This window comes from Macaca mulatta, chromosome 1 (assembly GCF_049350105.2).
Source record: "Macaca mulatta isolate MMU2019108-1 chromosome 1, T2T-MMU8v2.0, whole genome shotgun sequence".
Classification (NCBI taxonomy): domain Eukaryota; kingdom Metazoa; phylum Chordata; class Mammalia; order Primates; family Cercopithecidae; genus Macaca; species Macaca mulatta.
Window position 1 is genome coordinate 63319791 of NC_133406.1, and position 21906 is coordinate 63341696.

The following is a 21906-nucleotide window of genomic DNA, read 5'->3' on the forward strand; positions in this document are numbered from 1 at the left end:
AGAATCATTAGAAACTATTATGAACATCTATATGCCAACAAATTGGAAAACCTAGAGGAAATGGATAAATTCTTGAATATATATAAACCACCAAGATTGAGCCAAAAAGAAAACCTGAAGAGACCAATAATAGGTAACAAGATTGCAAGACTGCACCAATCATGCCACTGCATTCAAACCTGGGTTACAGAGCCACATCCTGTCAAAAAAGGAGAGGGGAGAGGGGTCTTACACAAATTCTTCTCAAATTATTCCAAAATAATTAAAGAGGAAGGAATTCTTCCAAACTCATTCTACGAGGACAGCATTTGATACCTACCTAATATCAAAAACCAGACAAGGACAAAACAGAAAAAGACAACTATGGGCCAATATCTCTGATGAACATAGATGCAAAAATCCTCAACAAAATATTAGCAAACAGAATCCAACAACACATCATAAAGGTAATAATACACCATGATCATGTGAGATTTATTCCAGGAATGCAAGAAAGGTTCAACATTTGCAATTCAATAAACATGATACATCACTTCAACAGAATAAAGGACAAAAACCATGTGATGATAGGTACAGAAACAGGATTTAAAAAACTCTACATATTCTCATGATAAAAACTCTCAACAAATTAGATTTAGAAGAAACATACCTCAATACAATAAAGGCCATATATGACAAATCCACAGCTCACATCATACTGAATGAAGAAAAGCTGACACCCTTTCCTCTAACAACTAAAACAAAATAAAGATGTCTATCCTCATCACTTTTATTCAACTAGTACTGGAAGTCCTAGCCAGAGCAGTTAGGCAAGAGAAAGGAACAAAGGGTATCCAAATTGAAAAACAGGAGTCAAATTGTCCCTTTGCAGACAACAGGATTTTACATAGAGAAAAATCTAAAAGACTACACACACACACACACACACACACACACACCCCCTCTTGGAACTGATAGATAAATTGAGTAAAGTTGCAGATACAAAATCGACATACAAAAATCAGTAGTATTTCTATATGCCAATAATTAACTAGCTGAAAAAGAAATCAAGAAAGCAATCTCACTTATAGTAGCTACAATAAAATAAAATACCTAGAAATAAATTTAACCAAGGAAGTGAAAGATCTCTACAATGAAAACCATAAACACTGCCGAAAGAAATTAGAGACACCAAAAAATGAAGACATCTCATGCTCATGGATTAGAAGAATTAATATTGTAAAATGAACATACTACCCAAAGCAATCTACAAACCCAGTACAATCTGTATCAAAATACCAATGACTTCTTCACTGAAATAGAAAAACAATCTTAAAATTCATATGGAACCACAAAAGACCCTGAATAGCCAAAGCAATCCTGAGCAAAAAAAAAAAAAAAAAAAAAAAAAAAGAAAAGAAAGAAAGCTGGAGGCATGACACTGACTTCAAAATATACTACAGAGCTATAGTGACCAAAACAGCATGGTATTGGTATAAAAATAGACACATAGACCAATGAAACAGAATAGAAAACCCAGAAATAAATCCATGTATTTTCAGCCAACTGATTTTCAACAAAGTTGCCATAAACATACCCTGGGAAAGGATAGTCTCTAGAATAAATGGTGCTGGGAAAATCAGATATTCATATGCAGAATAATGAAATTAGACCCTCATCTTGCACTATGTATAAAAGTCAACTCAATGGATTACAGACTCAAACATAAGATCCAAAACTACTAGAAGGAAACATAGGGGAAATGCTTCAGGACATTGGTCTAGGCAATGATTTTATCCATAAGACTTCAAAAGCATAGGGAACAAAGACAAAAATAGACAAATGGGACTATATAAAATGAAGAAGCTTCTGCATAGTGAAAGAAACAATCAACAGAGTGAAGAGACAACCTGTAAAAAGGGGGAAAACATTTGCAAAGTATTCACCAACAAGGGACTAATATCTAGAATATATAAGAAACTCAAACAACTTGACAGAAAAAAAAAAATTAAAAAGTGGGCAAAGGATAAAAAAAAAATAGACATTTCTCAGAAGGATACATAAAAATGGCCAAACAAATATAGGGAAAAATGCTCAGCATCACTAATTATCAAGGAAATGTAAATCAAAACTGCAATAAGATATAATCTCACCCCAGCTAGAATGGCTGTCATTAAAATGATAAAAAAAAAATCAATGCTGGTAAGAAGGCAGAAAAAAGGGAACTCTTATACACTATGGGTGAGAATGCAAATTAGTAAAACCATTATAGAAAATAGTATGAAGGTTCCTTAAAAAACTAAAAATAGATCTACCTACCATACAATCCAGCAATTCCACTACTGAGTATTTATCCAAAGAAAAGAAAATCAGTACATCAAAGAGCTATCTGAATCCTCATGTTTATTGAAGCTCTATTCACAATAGCCAAGATATGGATTCAACCTAAATGAACATCAACAGATGAATGAATAAAGAAAATGTGGTTTATATACACAATGGAATACTATTCAAACATGAAAAATAATGAAATTCTGTTATTCACAGAAACATGATAAGTCTGGAAAGCATTCTAGTAAGTGAAATAAGTTCAGGCACAGAAACATAAATGTAGCATGATTACATTCATGTGTGGGAGCTTAAAAAATTGAGCTCATAGAAGTAGATAGAGATAAGATTGTGGTTATTAGAGATTTATAAGGGTAGGGGGATGGGGAGGATAGGGTGAGGATGGTTAATAGATACAAAGTTACAGCTCGATGGGAGGAATAGGTTCTAGTGTTCTGTAGCACTGTAGGGTGAACATGGCTTACAATAATTTAGTGTATATCTTTGAATAGTTAGAAGAGAGGATTTTGAATGTTCACAACACAAAAAAATGATAAATATTTGAGATGATAGATATGCTTATTGCCCCAATTTGATCATTACATACATTACATACATTATACCTGTATCAGAACATCACCCCCTGTCCTCAGACTGTGCAGATAAAAAAAAATACTCTGTACCCCATAAGTATGTACAATTATTCTGTGTAAACTAAAGATAAAAGGAAAAAATAATGTATGTGCAGGCAAGGAAAAGGTATTTACAATACATGTAACCGACAAAGAACTCACATCCAGCATATATCAAGAACTCCTAAATAAATTTCAAAGAGATAGACAACCCGATTTTAAAAGTAGGCTGAAGACTCAAAGGAATATTTCAAAAAAGAGGATGTGCAAATTGCCAATAAGCATATGATGAGATACTGAACCATATTTGTCATGAGGGAAATGCAAATGAAAACCTTTGAGATACTAGTACCCTTACAGGGGAACGGAGAGGAGGGGAGGGGAGAGGAGCAGAGGGGAGGGAAGGACTGACAATGCCAAGTGTTGACAAGGATGAGGAACTAAAACTCTAGTAGGAGTGTACACTGGAACAACCACTTTGAAAAACTGTCGCCGGGCGCGGTGGCTCAAGCCTGTAATCCCAGCACTTTGGGAGGCCGAGACGGGCGGATCACGAGGTCAGGAGATCGAGACCAGCCTGGCTAATACGGTGAAACCCCGTCTCTACTAAAAAATACAAAAAACTAGCCGGGTGTGGTGGTGAGCGCCTGTAGTCCCAGCTACTCGGGAGGCTGAGGCAGGAGAATGGCGTAGACCCGGGAGGCAGAGCTTGCAGTGAGCTGAGATGCGGCCACTGCACTCCAGCCTGGGCGACAGAGCGAGACTCCGTCTCAAAAAAAAAAAATAAAAATAAAAAAAGAAAAACTGTCTTGCTGCATCTGCTAAAACCAAACCTATCTGTGACATAGTAATTTCACTTCTGGACATAAACTGAATAGAATTGGAGCTTCTGTCCACCAAAAAATAAGCATACAAATGTTTAGAGTAGCTTTATTGTAGCTGCAAACTGAAAACAGTCTGAATGTCCATCAACAGTAGATGAGAAAAATATATTGTGGTATATCCATGTAATGGAATACTACATAGCAATGAAAAGAATGAACTACTGCTCTCACATACATAATGTGGAGCAAGTACACTACTGTTTCTGGCATGGGTGCTGGAAATGTTCTATATCTTGAGGTGGATGGTGGTCACATAGATGTGTACACATATAAAAATTCATCAAGCTATTTAAGACTTGTGCACTTTAATACATGTAAGTTTAACCTCAATCAAAACAGTAAACTAAAAAATACTGTATGTCATGTGCTTGGCATGCAGTGGACACTGAATAAATAGCTGTCAGGATTTGTAGAGAAGAGGAGGCAGCAAGCCCATTGCCCTGTGCACTGCTCAGACCATTGGGGAGCCCTGGGTGCAGTGCTGGGAGCCATCCTATTTGAGAGGGTCGCTGACCATGAGAGCATGGCATGACAGTGCAATAAGAATAGCAAGGGAGTACTTGGTAAATGAGAGATGGCTGAAGGAAGCAGAGACGATGATGTCAGGAATAAGACTTGAGAAGAACATAGAGTGTATTCCAATAGTGAATGGCTCTCTGTAGAATGGGAATTAGACTTCTGCTTTGTGGCTCTAAAGCAGTGATTCTCAAACTGTAGTTGCATCTCAATCCCCTGGAGGGCTTGTTAAAACACAGATTACTGGCGGGCATGGTGGCTCACACCTGTAATCCCAGCACTTTGGGAGGCCAAGTCGGATGGATCACTTGAAGGCAGGAGTTTCAAGACCAGCCTTGCCAACATGGTGAAAACCCATCTCGGCCGGGCGCGGTGGCTCAAGCCTGTAATCCCAGCACTTTGGGAGGCCGAGACGGGCGGATCATGAGGTCAGGAGATCGAGACCATCCTGGCTAATACGGTGAAACCCCGTCTCTACTAAAAAATACAAAAAACTAGCCGGGCGAAGTGGCGGGTGCCTGTAGTCCCAGCTACTCGGGAGGCTGAGGCAGGAGAATGGCGTGAACCCGAGAGGAGGAGCTTGCAGTGAGCTGAGATCTGGCCACTGCACTCCAGCCTGGGTGACAGAGCAAGACTCCGTCTCAAAAAAAAAAAAAAAAAAAGAAAAAAGAAAACCCATCTCTACTAAAAATAGAAAAGTTAGCCAGGCGTGGTGGCACACGCCTGTAATCCCAGCTACTCAGGAGGCTGAGGAAGGAGAATCGCTTGAACCCAGGAGGCAGAGGCTGCAGTGAGCCAAGATCACACCACTGCACTCCAGCCTAGGCGATAGAGCTAGACTCTGTCTCAAACAAAAACAAAAACAAAACAGGTTACTGAGCCTCACCCCTAGTTTCTAATTCAGCTAGTCTGGGGCAAGACCAAGAGTCTGAATTTCTAACAAGTTCCCCAGACATGCTGCTGCTGGTGGTCCAGGGACACGCTTTGCCAGCCACTGTTCTAGTGCACAAAATGAGGATGGCAGTTTGTGTTGTTGTTAATAATAATAATAACCGTGAGAATGTATTGGGAACTTGGTGTACTAGCTCCTGTGTTACATACTATCTACATTTTCTCACAGTAAGGGGGTTCTTATTCATCCCATTTAAGAAACGAAGAAACCGAGGGTTGGCTTCTCACTGATTTCACAGCCTGGGCTAGATTCTCTGATTCCAAGCCTAGGTGTGCTCAAGCTGAGGCCAGGTGGCTACCTGCAGGGATGCTATAAGTGGAATCCCATTTCTGAGTGGGAAGTTGCACTAATTTCTTTATTTTATTTATTTATTCATTTATTTATTTATTTTATTTTATTTTTTTTTTGAGACAGAGTTTTACTCTTGTTGCCCAGGATGGAGTGCAATGGTGTGATCTCGGCTCACTGCAACCTCTGCCTCCTGGGTTCAAGTGATTCTCCTGCCTCAGCCTCCTGAGTAGCTGGGATTACAGGCATGTGCCACCATGCCCAGCTAATTTTGTATTTTTAGTAGAGACGGGGTTTCTCCATGTTGGTCAGGCTGGTCTTGAACTCCTGACCTCAGGTGATCTGCCCTCCTCGGCCTCCCAAAGTGCTGGGATTACAGGCGTGAGCCACCATGCCTGGCTGGTTGCACTAATTTCAGGGGGTCCTTCCAACTGTCTGTTAGACTAGCTTCAACTAGCACTTTTAAGCACTAGCACCTAGTAAGCCCCAACTAAATGCCAGACACTAGGCAACACTTCTCCAGGGTGTTTATGGCCACTGGTCTAACTCTAAGATGTTTCCGGGTCATCTCACCTCCTCCTGTCCCTCCCTTTCTTGGCACTTGTGTGACCACTCCCTTTACCCTCCAGGCAGGCTAGCACTAAGTAGCTCATCCGGATATTTGGTAAAGGAGGCTCTTTGTACACACACCCACCTCTGCTGTATTTGCATTCATGTGCCTTAGGATGGCTGGGCCATGCAGGTATAGTCCTTGGCACCAAACTATCTGCCATCTGCCCCATGCCAACCTCAGACAGAGCCTTCCAATCCACCCCCACACTCTGGCCAGCAGAACAACCATACAGGGAGTGACAAGACAAAATCCGGAGATGGGGGAGGGTTGGCTTCATGACCCTGAATGGCCAGAGGAACTGCAGGATGTGCTTAATGACCTTGAGCTGGAGACTTCACTCTACTGCTCCTGCCTGGCCTCTGCAGAATCTGCGAAGCAGAAACCAGAAGGCCCTAGGGACAGAGGGCAGCTCCAGGTCACTAAGAGGATCCTGCTAAGCATGAAATCAAGCCCAAGTCCCAGTGACTCCCCACTAGGCTGATGAGAATCAGGCCTCTTCTCTTTATATCTTGTTTAAATATTTAAGGTTTTCAATTCTAACAGAAACAGTAACAAAAACAAAATACACTACATGGGTTTATACACTAAGGAATTTCTGCAGCTGTAATGCGTGTAAAAGGATAGTGGTAAGGGTATCTAAATCTTATTTCATTGTTTGCTTACTTTCTCCTGTGTGTTTCCACGACATAGATTACCTATAGATGGTCCAAGATCTGCAGGTGATTTATTGCTTCTCAACTTCCAAGTATAAAGCATAGGAGTTCAGCCGGGTGTGGTGGCTCACACCTGTAATCCCAGCACTTTGGGAGACTGAGATGGGCAGATCACCATGGGCCAACATAGTGAAACCCTGTCTGTACTAAAAATACAAAAATTAGCCAGGTTTGGTGGCATGCACCTGTAATCCCAGCCACTTGGAAGGCTGAGGCAAGAGAATCACTTTAAACTGGGAGGCAGAGGTTGCAGTGAGCTGAGATTGCGCCATTGCACTCCAGCCTGGGTGACAGAGCAACACTCCATCTCCAATAATAATAATAATAAATTAAAAATAAAAGAATAAATAAAAGGTCGGGCGCGGTGGCTCATGCCTATAATCCCAGCACTTTGGGAGGCCGAGGCGGGTGGATTATGAGGTCAGGAGATCGAGACCATCCTGGCTAATACAGTGAAACTCCGTCTCTACTAAAAATATAAAAAAATTAGCCAGGCGTGATGGTGGGCGCCTGTAGTCCCAGCTACTCAGGAGGCTGAGGCAGAAGAATGATGTGAACCTGGGAGGCGGAGCTTGCAGTGAGCCAAGATCATGCCACTGCACTCCAGCCTGGGCAACAGAGCAAGACTCCATCCCCCCCAAAAAAAAAAAAAAAAAGCACAAGAGTTCAGCATAGTATAAACACCTCTCACCAAGGAGTCAGAAATCCAGGCACCCAGTGATGAACCAATCCTGTGGTCCTTGCCTTGGAAGGGCGGCACTAAACAGAGAATGAGCACCAGGATAGATTGGGAGCCCCAAAGAGGGAGCCTAGGAAGGTCAGAAAAAGGCTTCTGGAGAGCCAACCCTTGAGGCAATAAATAGATTTCAGTCTCCAAGAGCTTAAGAACCCTTTACTCCCACAGATCCTTTATTCCAATTAATGCAACATTTCCATATTTGGGAGTCTCAGATCACTTTCCATGGCTTGTGAGGGTGGGGGATAATTCCCTTCTAATTTATAAGGGGGAAATCAGAGAGTAGTTAAAGAAGGATGTAAAGTTTTGCCCTTCAAATTTAAGAGTAACCACAAGGTGCCCAACTAAGAACCGACATTTGAATACACAGCACAAAGGAAAGACTGGATAGCCTCTGCCCTTGGGGAACTTGTAACTTGGAGATAGGACATGTAAATGTAAAGCCAAAAGTAATTATATAATTTTTGTGCAAACAATTCACCTCACCAGCTATTTATCCAGGACTTGCTATCTGCAAGGCATTCTTTTATGTGAGGCACATGAGAAGGGGTGGAGTTAGAACACAGGTAAATATGCTACCAGCCGTTAGGAACTCATGATTTAACTGGCTCCTGGTAGGGGCTGGAGGGAACAGTCCGTGGAATGTAATACCTGGCCCTGTGAAGATGGGGTAGAAGTACAGGAGTAGATGAGAGTCTTGCTGGAAATGAGAATTTAATAGAATTAATTCATCTGGAAAAGATGCTTAGAGGAGGTGGACAGTGTGTGATGCTGGAAAATAGAAGAGACAGAGAAAGGGATGAAGAAAGCAATAATAAGTAAAACCTTTTCACATATAGACTTGTCTTTCAGACCCCGCTCAAAAGTCACCGCTTCCATGAAGCCTTCCCAGGCAGAATTAGACACTTATCTCTCCAGGCCCTCAAACCGCCCCATTACAGAACGTACCTCACTGCTGTACAGTGGCCCCCGTCTCTGCGGGTTCTGCATCCGTAAATTCAACCAACTGCAAATCAAAAATATTTCGGAAAAAAATTCATCTGTACTGAACATGTTCAGACTTTTTTCTTGTCATTATTCCCTAAAAAATACAGTATAACAACTATTTACATAGCATTGACAGTGTATTAGATATTATAAGTAATCCAGAGATTATTTAACGTATACAGCAAGGTACTGTAGTTGGGGAGCGCCATTTAGGGAAATTATGGAAGGATTTCAGGTGTTTGGGCTAGAGAAGCAAAATCACTAGAGCAAGGTCATTTTGGGTGTCAAGGACTTACATGACAGAGCGATTAGATTTGTTCTGTGTGGGGCCGTGGGGAGCAGTTACAGGGTGGAGATTTTCAATTTTGCCTGAGACCCTTTCTACAACCAGAGCTCATCCACACTGCAAGCAGAGCCCCGGGAATATGCAAGGTCCCCAGCACTAGAGGTGTCAGTCAAGAACAGGACTGGCAAGCATTCAAAGGCAGTTATGGGGAGGGGACAGGGGACTCAGTTGGAGGCTATTCCTTCCAACTCTGAGCTTCTATGGTTCCTGGAGTTCTGTGATAGTGGCAGAGAAGACTCAGTCAAAAACTTGTGGTTATGATTTGTTTAGTGTTTTTTTTTTCCCCCAGAGGGTAGTTTTTAGTTTATTATTACTGTGCAGGCCCCCCATCATCACTATCAAATAAGTACTTGTCATTACCCACAGAGTGATGAGCCAGAGGGACCCTGGGACTCCCCCCTCTCTGGGGCTCACTGTCCAAGGAGGGATGGGGCAGATACAGGGGTGCCACTGTGAGATGGGACCAGTACCTGCAAGATCAATTGGTTGCCCCACCTCATGCCAAGTTGTCTTGGGGACACCCGCCCACATACCTCCTCAGTCTTTTCAGCCCTGGTCCCCCTGGTGGGCCAGTGGACATGGTGTCATGGCTCCTGTCACTACTAGAACACCTGGGCAGAGGTGACACCGCAGGGCCTTACTGTTCTGCCTCTAGGAACCAGATCCTGGCTCCCTTAGGAGCGGGACCACACAGAACCCACCAGGAGCCAGAGGCTACCTGATGAAGGGACAACCTAGGTCAGCTGCAGGCTCCTGGAAGGACACCCAGTCTAGAGACTAATCAACCCTTACTCACTGCCAAGGCTTTATCCATCGAAGAAAGGATTTTCCCCAGAAGTCTTTTTAATTTTTTTTTCCAGGAGATTATTTCAGAATTCCTCCTGGGGTTCCTCCAGGACGCGGTCCTTCCCCCTCTGCCCTCCTCCAACTAGTTAAAAGGAGAGAGACAGAGAGTCAGCATAGACCAGCGTCATCCTCCTCCCTGCCGCACCTGGCCAGGGCAGGGATGGGATGAGGCTGGGAAGGGCCTCATCTCAGGCCCTTCCAGGGAGCTTAGTGTGAGGAAGATGTTAAGTTTCTAGGGTTCTCCTTCCAAAGGGCACTGTGATTAACCTCTTGGGGTTCTAATGAAAGCCATGCACGAATACTCTCCCAAGAAGAAACGTATGTACAACAAGATTTTGCCTTCTGTTCTGGGGGAAAAGGGGGTGCCGTTAGACCCTCGAAGTCCATCTGTGAAGCGCCTAGGTTTAAAGGGGTCCGGGTTTCCTCCACTGCCACAGCCCGGGTGCGGGGAGAGGGCCCCTAGCCTCTCTCTGGAGATACAGGATGTCGCGGGCTCTACATCTGCCGGGCTCTAAAATGGGCGCTCGGGCCCCTCGGTCCCTGGGGGCTGCATCCGGAGGCTGGTCGAGGGAGAGCGGGCGGGGGGCAGCGCGGCTCCGGTTGGTCTCCGCAGCCGGGGGAGGGCGAGCATGTGCGCTCGGGTAGGAGGGGGAGGCCGGCGCCTGGCACCGCACGGGGAAGGCGCGGGAGCGGACGCGCTGCCCACCCGCCGCAGTGGCGCCCCCGCCGCCGCCCGGGCCCGAGGGCGGGGCCCCTCGCTGGGGCGGCCCCTCCCCGCCCCTCCCTCCCGGCCGCGGGCCTCCCCAGCCAGGCCGGCCCTCCCGCGGGCGGCACTCGGGCACCGGGCTCGCCGGGACCAGAGCCGCGAGCCCGCCAGCCGGCGCCATGGGCTGCGACGGCCGCGTGTCGGGGCTGCTCCGCCGCAACCTGCAGCCCACGCTCACCTACTGGAGCGTCTTCTTCAGCTTCGGCCTGTGCATCGCCTTCCTGGGGCCCACGCTGCTGGACCTGCGCTGCCAGACGCACAGCTCGCTGCCCCAGATCTCCTGGGTCTTCTTCTCGCAGCAGCTCTGCCTCCTGCTGGGCAGCGCCCTCGGGGGCGTCTTCAAGAGGACGTGAGTGCCGCACCCTGCGCCCCCGCCCCGCGGCCCCCGGCACCCACCCTCGCCGGGCCGACCCTTCCCTCCTGCCCAGCGACCCGGCCTCTGCCCCAGCCCCGTGGGGCTGCCCGTCGCCCCCGCCTCCCGGCTGCGACCACCCCTCCCAGCTCCGCCTTGACCGAAGAGCTGCCTCCCTTCCTCCCTCCCCCGCAGCTCTCCCTGGAAAACTCTCTCCAGAGACTGAAGGTGACTTCTGGCTTATTTATTTGTCATCACTTATCCCTGTGAGAGGATAAAACCAGTTCCCACCTGCTTCCCCCACCCACCGCCCCATGGGGAGAGGAGTGATAGAGTTTGCAGAGGTGGGGAGGGTGCCCCTCTTACACAGCTCCTCTGGCGTTTATCAGTAGCCCCGGCTGCCGGGGGCGGGATTGGCAGTGAGGTGGAAGGACCCTGGGAGGGCCAGCTCTGTGGCGGTGCAGGGTGCTGGAGGTGGCCTGCGGCTTGACTGATTCCCAGGGCCGGGCTCCACTGTAGGCAGCTCCACATCAGCTAACACAGGCTGTCCCTTCCCCTGGGTAGCCACGGAGTTGGTGGGTCCTGTGTAGCCCTCCTCCTGAGGCAGCCAGAACATGGTTCCTGCGTTGGCCTCCGAGACACACAGAACCTCACCGTTGAGGCCAGGTTGGGAGGGGCAGGGCACTTTACCCATAGCTTGGTAAGGTGACACTCCAGCCTGGTGCCAAGGTTCCCCTCCACTCCCCCCCAACCTCATGCTACTCCTGCTTGGCCTCTGCCCCAGGACAGGGCTCTGGACTCTCCCTGGCACCACCCCCAGAAATCCCCCTTTGATACCATTGCAGAGCCTTATTCTCTCGACTTAAATTGAACAGGGCCACCTCCGGGGGCCCTTGTGGAAAGACAGCAAGATTCACTCTCCCAGTGCAGCATGGAAAACAGAGACCCATAATAGAATAGGGAATAGATGACTTGCAAACCAGAGGCTGTTGCGTGATTTCCCCAGTCCCCAGCTCCTGGCTGAGTGGTTTCCCAGATCCCATGGACTCAGTCGAGCAAGCAGCCGGCCTGGAGACAAAACCGCAGTTGGGCTATCCCAGAGAAACCTCTGGAGGGGCTGTAATGGGCTGTGGTCATGCCCTTTGGCTCACGCCTAGAGGTGTTCGTGAGGGCAGGTGTTTCCATCCATCCACCTCGCTTCCAGAGCTGGTGGAGGGAGCACAGGTGTCAGTACAGATGGACCCCACTTTAAGCCTTAAAAACATGACCAATTTTGGAAGTGATTATCCCCATTTTCCCCAAATCCTCTTGTAAACCAAATTATTCTCCTCTTAAAAAGCAAGTCTCCTTGTGTACACCAGTGTTTTGTGGGTGTGGTACAGGATTGGAATATACAGAAGATTCAGAAAATCTTAAGAAAAAGCTCAAGATTCATTCTGCCTAGAGGTTTAATTAGAAACTAAGGTAAAGGATCCATGGCTAGCAGAGGTTTTTTGGTTTTAAGTACTTTGACTTACAAAAGCTCCTTTACCTAGAACTTTTAAAGAACATATGTAGTGCAAAGAACACCAAGGGGAATGAGGATAATTTGAAATGACACGTTGGCAGGGCAGGGTTTGTGAAACCAGCAGAGATGCACACCCACCCAGCTGGGCCATCTCTCCGGGGGTAGCTTTGTGTCTCCCTCAGCACTGCTTACCCAACAGGGGGCTCTGAACAGGCAGCAGAGAGAACCCTGCAGCAGGAACTGGCTCACAGAAGAGAAAAAAAATCATGGTAACAATGATAACTAACTTTATTCTGCACTTACTGTGTGCCAGGCACTATTCATAGTACTTCACATGTATCAGCCCATTTAATCTTCACAACCACCTTGCAAAGTAGTACTGTTATCTCCATTTTATGCATAAGGAAGTGGAGGCACAGAGAGGTTAAGAAACTTGGCCCACAGCGCATGGTTGTTAAGAAGAGGCCTAGCCAGAATTTGAACGCAGGCGTTGTCTGTAAAACAGATACTTAGGCAATGCCTCTTGTTTTGTGAGTAATCAGTGTAAACTCTGCGGATCAGGCACAGGTTTGGGATGAGTAGCCCTGAGGATGCTCTTGGGCTGGGTGTTCCTGAGCTCTGACAACTTCTAGGAATGTAATGGTGACCCTCTGGGGCTTCCTGCTGAGATCTTTGGGGGGTGGGGTAGATCCTATCAGTGGTTGAGGTTTAAATTCTGAACCTCAGTCCTCCCACCCCCAAGACAAAATGCCGTGAAGAACTCTTGCCTTTGGTTAAGAGAAGAGCAGATATACAGTGGAAACAGAGGGATGTCCAGGGGTGGCCTTGAGTGTAGGCGACAGTCTCCCTCCACCTCGCTGACTCTGGGCAGCTCTCATCACAGTCTCCCATCCCCGCCGACAGAAGCTCCACCAGCCCTGCAACAAAGCTTTAAAGCTGGATTCTGTGGGACCATGTCTCAGTTAAAATGCAATATCCCTGCAAGCAAGTGCTTTGCAGCTTAAGTGATTAGCAGCTAGCGCTCTCGCTTGGTTTATACTTGTGAGTGGGGGATTGCTTTAACAAATCTGTGAGAGCCAGCTGTTGCGGGGGAGTGGGGGAAAGTTTAGGATGACACATGGGAGAGGAGAGTTGGGGGCAGTGTCTTTCTCGTGGGTTCCTACTCAGGTCCTGCCTACTGCTGGGCCCAGACTGAGGGCGCAGGCTGATTGGGGCTTGTGGATGCCTCCATAGGGATGTACTTTGGGAGGACTACATGTGGAAGGTGGAGAGCCTTGGTTATTGGAGTGGGTGCAGGGGAAGACTTGAGCTCAGGGCAGCACCAACTTGCTTACTCTTTCAGAGAAAAACTAAAAGCCACCTGTTTGGCAAGGGTGTGTAGGTATGTGCTTTGTCAGGCAGGAAAGGGGAAGGGGTATTTAGATTAAAGATTGGGATTTTTCCTGGTTTCTTGGGGACCTGTCTAACCACCCTAGGCAGTTGGGAGACCCCTTTATCTCGGAGGCATCAGCGTAGGTAAACAACTTTCAGAGCTTCCCCAGGCTTCTCACAGCCTCACCTTGGCCTCTCCCCAGCCTATGCTCTCTTCACAGAGGGTTTGTCAGAGTTCTTCCTCTGTTAAGTTCTTCCTCTCTTTGCCCTGTTCTCTTTCTCTTTTTCTCTCTTTTTTTCTCCCTCAAATTCCTTCTAATATGCAACCCTACCCTGCCCCAGACTTAGCTATGACTCGCTCCTGGCCATTGCATCAAACCCTGTCTTCCATACACCAGTTGTACAGGCCACCCCCAGACACGCTGGCCCCCTCCAGTCCCTGGAACACAGGACAAACCAGCTTCTCCCCCTGAGCTGGGCCCTGGTTGGTCTCCTATCCAGAAAGCCTCTGCCTCTCCCTCCAGCACCTCGTCTACCAATCAGCATGCAACAAACCTGTGCCAAAAGCCTACTGAGTGTCCAGCACCAGACATTGTCCTTGTTTTAAAAATCAGTCTCAACATGGGACTGTCATATGGTCCCAACTCCCAAGTATGATCCCCAAAGAACTGAAAATGTATGTCCACACACTAAACGTGTACGTGAATGTTCATGGCAGCATTATTCATCCCAGTCAAAAAGTAGAAACAAACCAAATGTCCATCAGCGGATGGATGGACAAACAAAAACGTGGTCTATTCAGCCAGGTGTGGTGGTGGATGCCTTGTTGTTCCAGCTACCTGAGAGGCTGAGGTGGGATGCTCGCTTGAGTCCAGGAGTTCAAAGCCAACCTGGGCAGCATAGTGAGACTTCAGTGTCAAAAGAAAACAAAACAAAAATGTGGTGTATTGGCCGGACGCGTTGGCTCACTCCTGTGATCCCAGCACTTTGGAAGGCTGAGGCGGGTAGATCACCTGAGGTTAGGAGTTTAAGACCAGCCTGGCCAACATGGTGAAACCCTGTCTCTACTAAAAAAAAAAAACAAAAAAAACCCACACACACAAAAGTTAACTAGGCATGGTGGTGCATGCCTGTAATCCCAGCTACTCGGGAGGTTGTGGCAGGAGTATCGCTGGAACCCAGGAGGCAGAGGTTGCAGTGAGCTGAGATTGTGCCATTACACTCCAGCTTGGGTGACAACAGTGAAACTATGTCTCAAAAAAATAAAAAAAAAAGTGGTATATCCATGCAATGGAATATCATTCAGCCATAAAAAGGGATGAGGTACTGACACATGCTATACCACAGATGATCTGGAAAACATTATGCTAAGTGAAAGAAGACCGACACAAGAGATCACATATTATATGATTTTATTTATATAAAAGTTCAGAATAAGGAAATCTACAGATACAGAAACTAAGTTAGTAGTTGCCTGGGGCTAAGGGTAGGGTGTGGAGATGAATGGAGAGTGACTACTAATGAATATAAGATTTCTTTTTTCTTTTTATTTTTTGAGACATAGTCTTATTCTGTTGCCCAAGCTGAAGTGAAGTGGCGCGATCTCGGTACACTGCAAACTCCGCCTCCCGGGTTCTTCTTCAAGCAATTCCCATGCCTCAGGCCTCCCTAGAAGCTGAGATTACAGGCATGTGCTGCCACACCCGGCTAATTTTTGTATTTTTAGTGGAGACAGGTTTCACCATGTTGGCCAGGCTGGTCTCGAACTCCTGACCTCAAGCAGTCCACCTCCCTTGGCCTCCCAAAGTGCTGGGATTACAGGTGTGAGCCACTGCGCCCAGCCTGGATATAAGATCTCTTTTTGGGGTGATAGAAATGCTCTAAAGGTAGATTGTAGTGATGGTTTTACAACTCCAAATATTCTAAAAACCATTAAATTGTATGCTTAAATATGTGAATTTTATAGTATATAATTTATATGTCAATTTTTTTAAGTTAAAAAAACCTCAGAGCTAGGTTCGGTGGCTCACACCTGTAATTCCAGCACTTTGGGAGGCCAAGGTAGGAGGATCACTTGAGGGCAGGAGTTCAAGACCAGCCTGGGCAACAAAGTGATACCTTGTCTCTAAAAAATTTTTAAAATTAGCTGGGCATGGTGGTGCACACCTGTAGTCCCAGCTACTAAGGAGGCGGGAGTGGGAGGGTCACTTGAGCCTGGAGGTTGAGGCTGCAGTGAGCTGTGACTGTACCACTGCACTCCTACCTGAGCAACAGAGCGAGATCCTATCTCAAAAACCAAAATAAAAATCTCAAAACTTATCCCACCCATTAATTCACTCATTCAACAAATACCTCTTGAGCCGGAGGGTCTGTTGTATTCACTTGTTTTAAGGGTGAATACAACAGACAAGGTAAAAGTCACTGCACTCATGGAGCCCACACTCTGGAGAATTTTACATTGTGAAATGGAGGCAATCAAGCAGGGTAGCATGGAGAGTGGCACATTTTGGGGGCTACTTAGCTAGGTGCTCAAGGAAGCCGTTTCTGGGGAGGTGATATTAAAACTGGCTCTTGCATGACAGGAGAGAGCCAGGCATGCAAAGAAATTGAAGGAGAGGTGTTCCAACTGAACAGACTGCAAGTTCAAGCTCAGCCAACATCTAAGGAGCACGCCCTGTGTGCCCAGCACCAAGGCGGGCCCCAAGGGATGCCGTCATGCACAAGTTACAGCTCCCAACCTCAGAGTCTAACAGGGTGGTCCTGCCGTACCTTGGAATCTCCCCATAGACCAGTTTGTCTGCCCCTCCCTTTGGATCTCTCCAGCTTTAACATGGGGTCCTGAACAACTGGGGTATCAGTGTGAAGGCTGGGGTGACCAAGTTAGAGGGGGGCCTTTTTACCCCTGGCCTTACCCTCAGTCTCAGCGGCCCCTTCCCCATCAGCCTGGCCTGAGATAGAGTCACCCGCCTGCCCTAGCTCCCAGGGGGACCCTTGTCACCTGGTTTCTTGTCCTAGGTCCCCAAACCATCTCCTTCTGGGCTGCTGCCCCTTCGGGCGTGGATAGGGGCTAGGGACACTTCCATCTGTGACTCTTCCACAGTTCTGCTCTCTGCACCTCTCCCCTGGTCCTTTGAGGAAGGAGATTATCCAGGCTAGGAGGGGAGAGGCAGGAGGAAGATATCCTGAGCGTCCCTGCTGGGCAGAGGGATCACCTGGGACAAAAATGTGAAGAGAATGTCAATGCCATCAGGCCCTACCCAAGGTGGCATGGGGGATGGGCCTCAGCAGCATTCTTCCCCACCCCTGGGGTGGCAGGCAGGAGTGGGCTGCTTGGCATCTTACTTCTCAGGACCTTCCCCTGTTTGGGAGCCAACCATTCCCTCCTCTTTTCACAGAACCAGGAGGGCAAGAACAGGTGCCCAAGGCAGAGCCAGGTCAAAGTGATCATGTGTCCCCTGTGGGAAAGGCAGAGCATGGGGCTGAAGGGGGTAGCAGCAGCTCAAGGTCACCCAGCAAGAGGGGCTGGGCAGGCGACTCCAGCAGAGCCACAGCTCACCTGGGGGAGATCTGGCTCCACTCCTCTTCCCTCTCCCACTTAGACCTTCTGTGTGGAGCCATTAATAAGTAACTTGGTCATTTCTGAGACTTCCTGAAGTAGGTTTTCCAGACTGTCCAGGCTATTTCTTGGGTCTCTCTGGGCCTTGGGGAAAGTGAGGCTGTTTCTCTAATTGGACTGAATTAACCTGTGAGCCCAGGACCAGGGGAGGGAAGATCAATGCCACTCTGCTACTCTTCCACTCTGCTGGCTTTGCCTGGGTTGGGAGCCCAGACTTTGGATCCTGGCTTAGTTCTACTGCTCTCTTTTCCCCTATCTGGGCCTCAGTTTTCTGATCTGTAAAATGAGGGACAGAACTCATGTCATTGCTGCCACCTTAGCTGGGATGCTGCCCAGGGTGGGGAGTTAGTGGGACAGGGGACAAGGGGCAGGAGCAGGGGTACCTCTCTCCAACAGTTCCTGGGCCAGCCTCCCAGGGTCACCCCAAAGGGCATTGCAGCAGGAATAGGGGCAGGCCTGGGAGGGTGGAATCTGGGAGCTGGCACTGGTCTCTGTACCCTGTCAGCTCAGTGCAGTTCTCTGGGCCCAACATTGCTCTTTGGGGAAGTCAGGGCCAGCAGGGAGGCAGTGAGCACCTGGGAGGGGTGGCAGGTGGCCAGGGGAAAATCCCAGAGAGTGAGCAAAGGAGGATGAAATGTCACATCACATGGACTCCTCCTGGCAGCCTCAACCTCATGCAGAGCTTGTTATCCCCATTTTACAGCAGAGGAAAGCGAGGCTCAGAGGGGCTAAGCGTAAGTGGCTTGCCCAAGCCACACGACCGGGAAGTGGCCGAGGTGGGCCTAGAACCCAGTATTCTCATTCCAGATCCCACTCCATCCTGGATGCCAAAACTGTTTTGACATGGTTATTCCCTAATTTTTAATGATCCACATTCCTAGAAGGGGCTATTGACCAAGCCATTTAAAACAGGCAATAAATGTATTTCAGTCTGGCTCTGGGATGTGTCTGGAACTTCCTTTTCCTTGGCAACAGCATATCATTCTAAAGAAATTTGTTCAGGCTGATGTTTGGAATGCCCAGGCACAGCCCTGTGGAAGCATTTAGGGAGGGTGGGCAGCCTGGGATCTACAGACAAGATTTCCTGTGGTACAGATGTCCCCATTTATTGGGAACAGGTCTCCATCGCCCTAACCTCTGGGCCTATCAAGCTAAAATCACAGCCCAGGGAGATGCAGGGAGGGGATTTCCCAGGCGTGGTTCTCTCCAGCCTCCCTTTTCCGTCTTTTCTCCCTTTATTCCTCCCTCCTGCCTATGGCTGAGCCTGGGACAGACCATGTCCCCAGTGGGCACCTAGTGTCCTTCTCAAGAATGACAGGTGAGAGGAGACAAAGAGCAGCGAACAGGACAGAGATGAGACCTGGACAGGGCTTCCTGACCCGTTCCAGTCCTTCCTGACCCCTTCCCCTTTTCCTGATCCCCCACTGTGCACCTGGCACCTTCCTGGCAACCCATCCCTACATGATTCTTTCTCTGCCTCTATCTCTGTCACCCCTATCAGATAAACTAGCAAAACTCGCACATCAGCCTCCCAGCAGTGCCTAGTCCCTTCTACCAGGCCATCCTGTGTGGGGTGGCAAAACAAGCATTCCCCAGGCACTGCGCCAGTCACTAGCCATGTCCAGGAACCTGGGTTGAGCATCTGCAGGGCCGAACTTAGGGCCAGGCATGGCTTCCACAATGAACAGGCGGAGGCAGATGCCTGGGGAAGCTGGTGGTGGAGCCAGCAGTGATGCTCGAGAGCATGTGGAGCTCTGCTAACCCCCGCAGAGGGGTGTTAGAGGCGCATGTTCTAGAGACTGCAGCTGCTCTCCAGTGCTTCCTAGCCCTGCCATTCAACGCTCTGCAGAATCTGGCCTCCTATTCTCGGCTGGCGCTCCCCTCTCCAGCCTGGCTGGGTCTGTGGCTCCCTCCCCTCCCCTCCTGTATTTGCACCTTCTGAGTGGAGCCATTAGTGAGTAACTCGGTCACATACCCATACACATGCACCCACATGTGCACACACACACTCCTCCTTGGAAAAGCAGCATAGCATAGGGACTATCAAGCCAGAAGACCTTGGTTAGAGTTCAGGCTCTGTCTGCTGCTATCTTAGCCTTTCTCAGCCCAAGTTTACTCACGGGTCAAATAGGCACAACGACAAAGCCTGCCTCACAGCCTTGTCATATGCACCAAATGACAAACGTTAGCAGTTGTCAGCAGACCACAGTAGCACTCGATGTTATCCTGGTTTCCTTTCCCATACCTCTGCGCAGCCCCTGCCCATGTCAGTTTACTGATCCCAGATCCCGTTCCCCTCAGGACTTTGCTGCAGGATGCATGATTTCACCACTTCCCTGCAGGACTGAAAGGCAATAATGATAATGGGCTAGTTCTTCAAGGGAGTTTTTGCACTTGCCTTGTGGCATCCCTGCTTACCGCAAAGTGAGGTGGTAAAAATGTCGTGTCCTGGTACTGGCGTCAGTGGGGGGACCTCTGAGAGTGCAGACAGGTGACCCTCTTGCTATCCCTGAAGTCAGGCCACCCAGGAGGCTGCCTAGTCTGTCTTGTCCAGGGAAAGGGAGGGGAAAGAGAGAGAACTATGATGAGCAGCCTGCTGTTTCATCAGCCCCATGGTGTGTGTTAGCATTGTCTCCCCATGACGCACTCTCCCTCCATCTCCTTCTAACAGCTGGCCTTGAGGTTGGTCCCCTTCCCCTCCCCCATGAGTTCTGAGTTGGGAACACACTGGGGTCATGACTGTCATGATCGGTAATCTCCCCAGCAGATCAGCCTGGAAACAAGAAAAGAGAAAATAACGAACTGCTGCTATCAGCAGAGCCGTTCTGATAGAGGATTTAATCAAAGATGGGGCAAGATGAGGTGGCTGAGGACCAAGGCCAAGAGCCAAGGGGGTCGGGGTAGAAGCTCTGGAAAGACAGCCTGAGGCCCTCCCCTTTTTTTTTTCAGTGTGAAACTCCGAGAGGCCTTTCCCCCTCCGTCTCTCAGCTCCCACCTTTCCAGGTCCAGCAGCCACAGTGGAGGCTGATGCAGGGGCTCTCTCACTTTTCATAATCTGAGAAAGTTCCTCTACAACCTCCAGAACCTTCCTGCTGCCCAATCTCTCCTCTCTGACATTAGACTTTCAGACTGGTTTCAGAAAATACAAGGCTTAATCCTTTCTCTGAGAGTCTGGTTATTGCGCAGAGTGTCCTAAAAAGACCTTGACAGAGCCTGAGACACTTCATCCATTCATTCACTCATTCATTCATTCACTGGTAGGGTAGCAGGCCCTCCCCCTGCCTCCTGTGGGCATTTCTATTATCTGAAGAAGGGGAAGATCAACACAGTCACCTCTCAGTGGGGATGGCCGCAGCGCCTCCTTTCCCCACTTCTGCACATTTGCCAGGTACGGAGCCTGAGACCTCTGCCTGCTACAGGGGTCACAAAATCACCTGAATACCTGGGCTGTGGGCGCTGGTGCGGGTGGCTCAGGCCGGGTGCCTGTGAAGTAGTGGCTGCCTCACCATTCCTGTGTGTGGAAGGCACAGGGCAGCCAGTGCCAATGCCTGCACAGGAGGAAATGCCCAGCTCAGGGACTTCTGGGCTCAGGTTCCATCGGGTCCCACCTGCGGTTGCATGCCTGTGGCACAGCTCTCTTGGATGCTCAAAGCAGGTTCCCTGAAAAGGGTGGGAAATATTTTTGCATTTAATTGCTTTTAAGTAAACCATTTAGGATTTAAGGAAATAACATACAATTGTTTGTCAATAGAATAATAGTGGCTAGGCTTTGTGAATTGTCCTGCAGCCACCTTGTGAGGTAGATTGTTATCTGAGCAGATGTTGACAACTTGCCCACAGCTAATAAGTGAGCAGCTTCTTCCTCAGCTCTCTTCCTTTTCTGCCAGAGGGGGAGAAATGTCTTGGCTGCCCAGACCACCCAGTGAATGGAGGAGAAGCGGGAGGGGATGCTTCCAGCCCCCTCCCCTGACATCACCCTTCCCTTCTGCAGCCTGGCCCAGTCCCTATGGGCCCTGTTCACCTCCTCTCTGGCCATCTCCCTGGTGTTTGTCGTCATTCCCTTCTGCCGCGATGTGAAGGTGCTGGCCTCAGTTATGGCGCTGGCGGGCTTGGCCATGGGCTGCATCGACACCGTGGCCAACATGCAGCTGGTGAGGATGTACCAGAAGGACTCAGCTGTCTTCCTCCAGGTGAGCCCTGCCAGCAGGCACAGGACTGGGAGCTGGGGAAGGTGTGGGAGCTCCCTAGGCCCCCTCAGTCTCTCTCAGCCTGCTCCCCCAGGGAGCCATTTACCAGCAGGGTTAGTAAGTTCTGGACTCCCATCTCTAAAGCAGAGCAGTGATCCCTGCCCTCACTGCAGGGTGTCCCAGGAGCCTCAGCGCTCAGGAAAGAAAATTCTTTGTGAACTGGAAAGAGGGTATGACTCAGGGCTTGCCTCCCCTCTCCTTCCCCTCCTTCCCTCTCTCTCCTTTCT

General features: G+C 48.6%; 1 protein-coding gene and 1 long non-coding RNA gene across 9 annotated transcripts in view; one reads left to right on the top strand and one right to left on the bottom strand.

Moving 5' to 3' along the window:
- Positions 1-10904, bottom strand: part of LOC144341348 (uncharacterized) — a 44111-nt gene extending 33207 nt beyond the window's left edge. For all 4 annotated transcript variants that reach the window (XR_013418227.1, XR_013418226.1, XR_013418224.1 and 1 more), the window contains exons 1-3: positions 10765-10904; positions 9771-9902; positions 8590-8647 (exon numbers count right to left, since the gene is read on the bottom strand). This is a non-coding gene — a long non-coding RNA (uncharacterized LOC144341348). The remainder of the gene's footprint in view (positions 1-8589; positions 8648-9770; positions 9903-10764) is intronic.
- The window catches only part of MFSD4A (major facilitator superfamily domain containing 4A), a 33581-nt gene continuing 22324 nt past the window's right edge, over positions 10650-21906 (top strand). For all 5 annotated transcript variants that reach the window (XR_013418205.1, XR_013418206.1, XM_078004489.1 and 2 more), the window contains exons 1-2: positions 10650-10935; positions 21424-21622. Coding sequence is in view for 3 of the 5 variants with exons in the window: in XM_078004489.1 (XP_077860615.1) it covers positions 10706-10935; positions 21424-21622 (429 nt within the window). In the remaining 2 variants the exon portion in view is untranslated. The remainder of the gene's footprint in view (positions 10936-21423; positions 21623-21906) is intronic.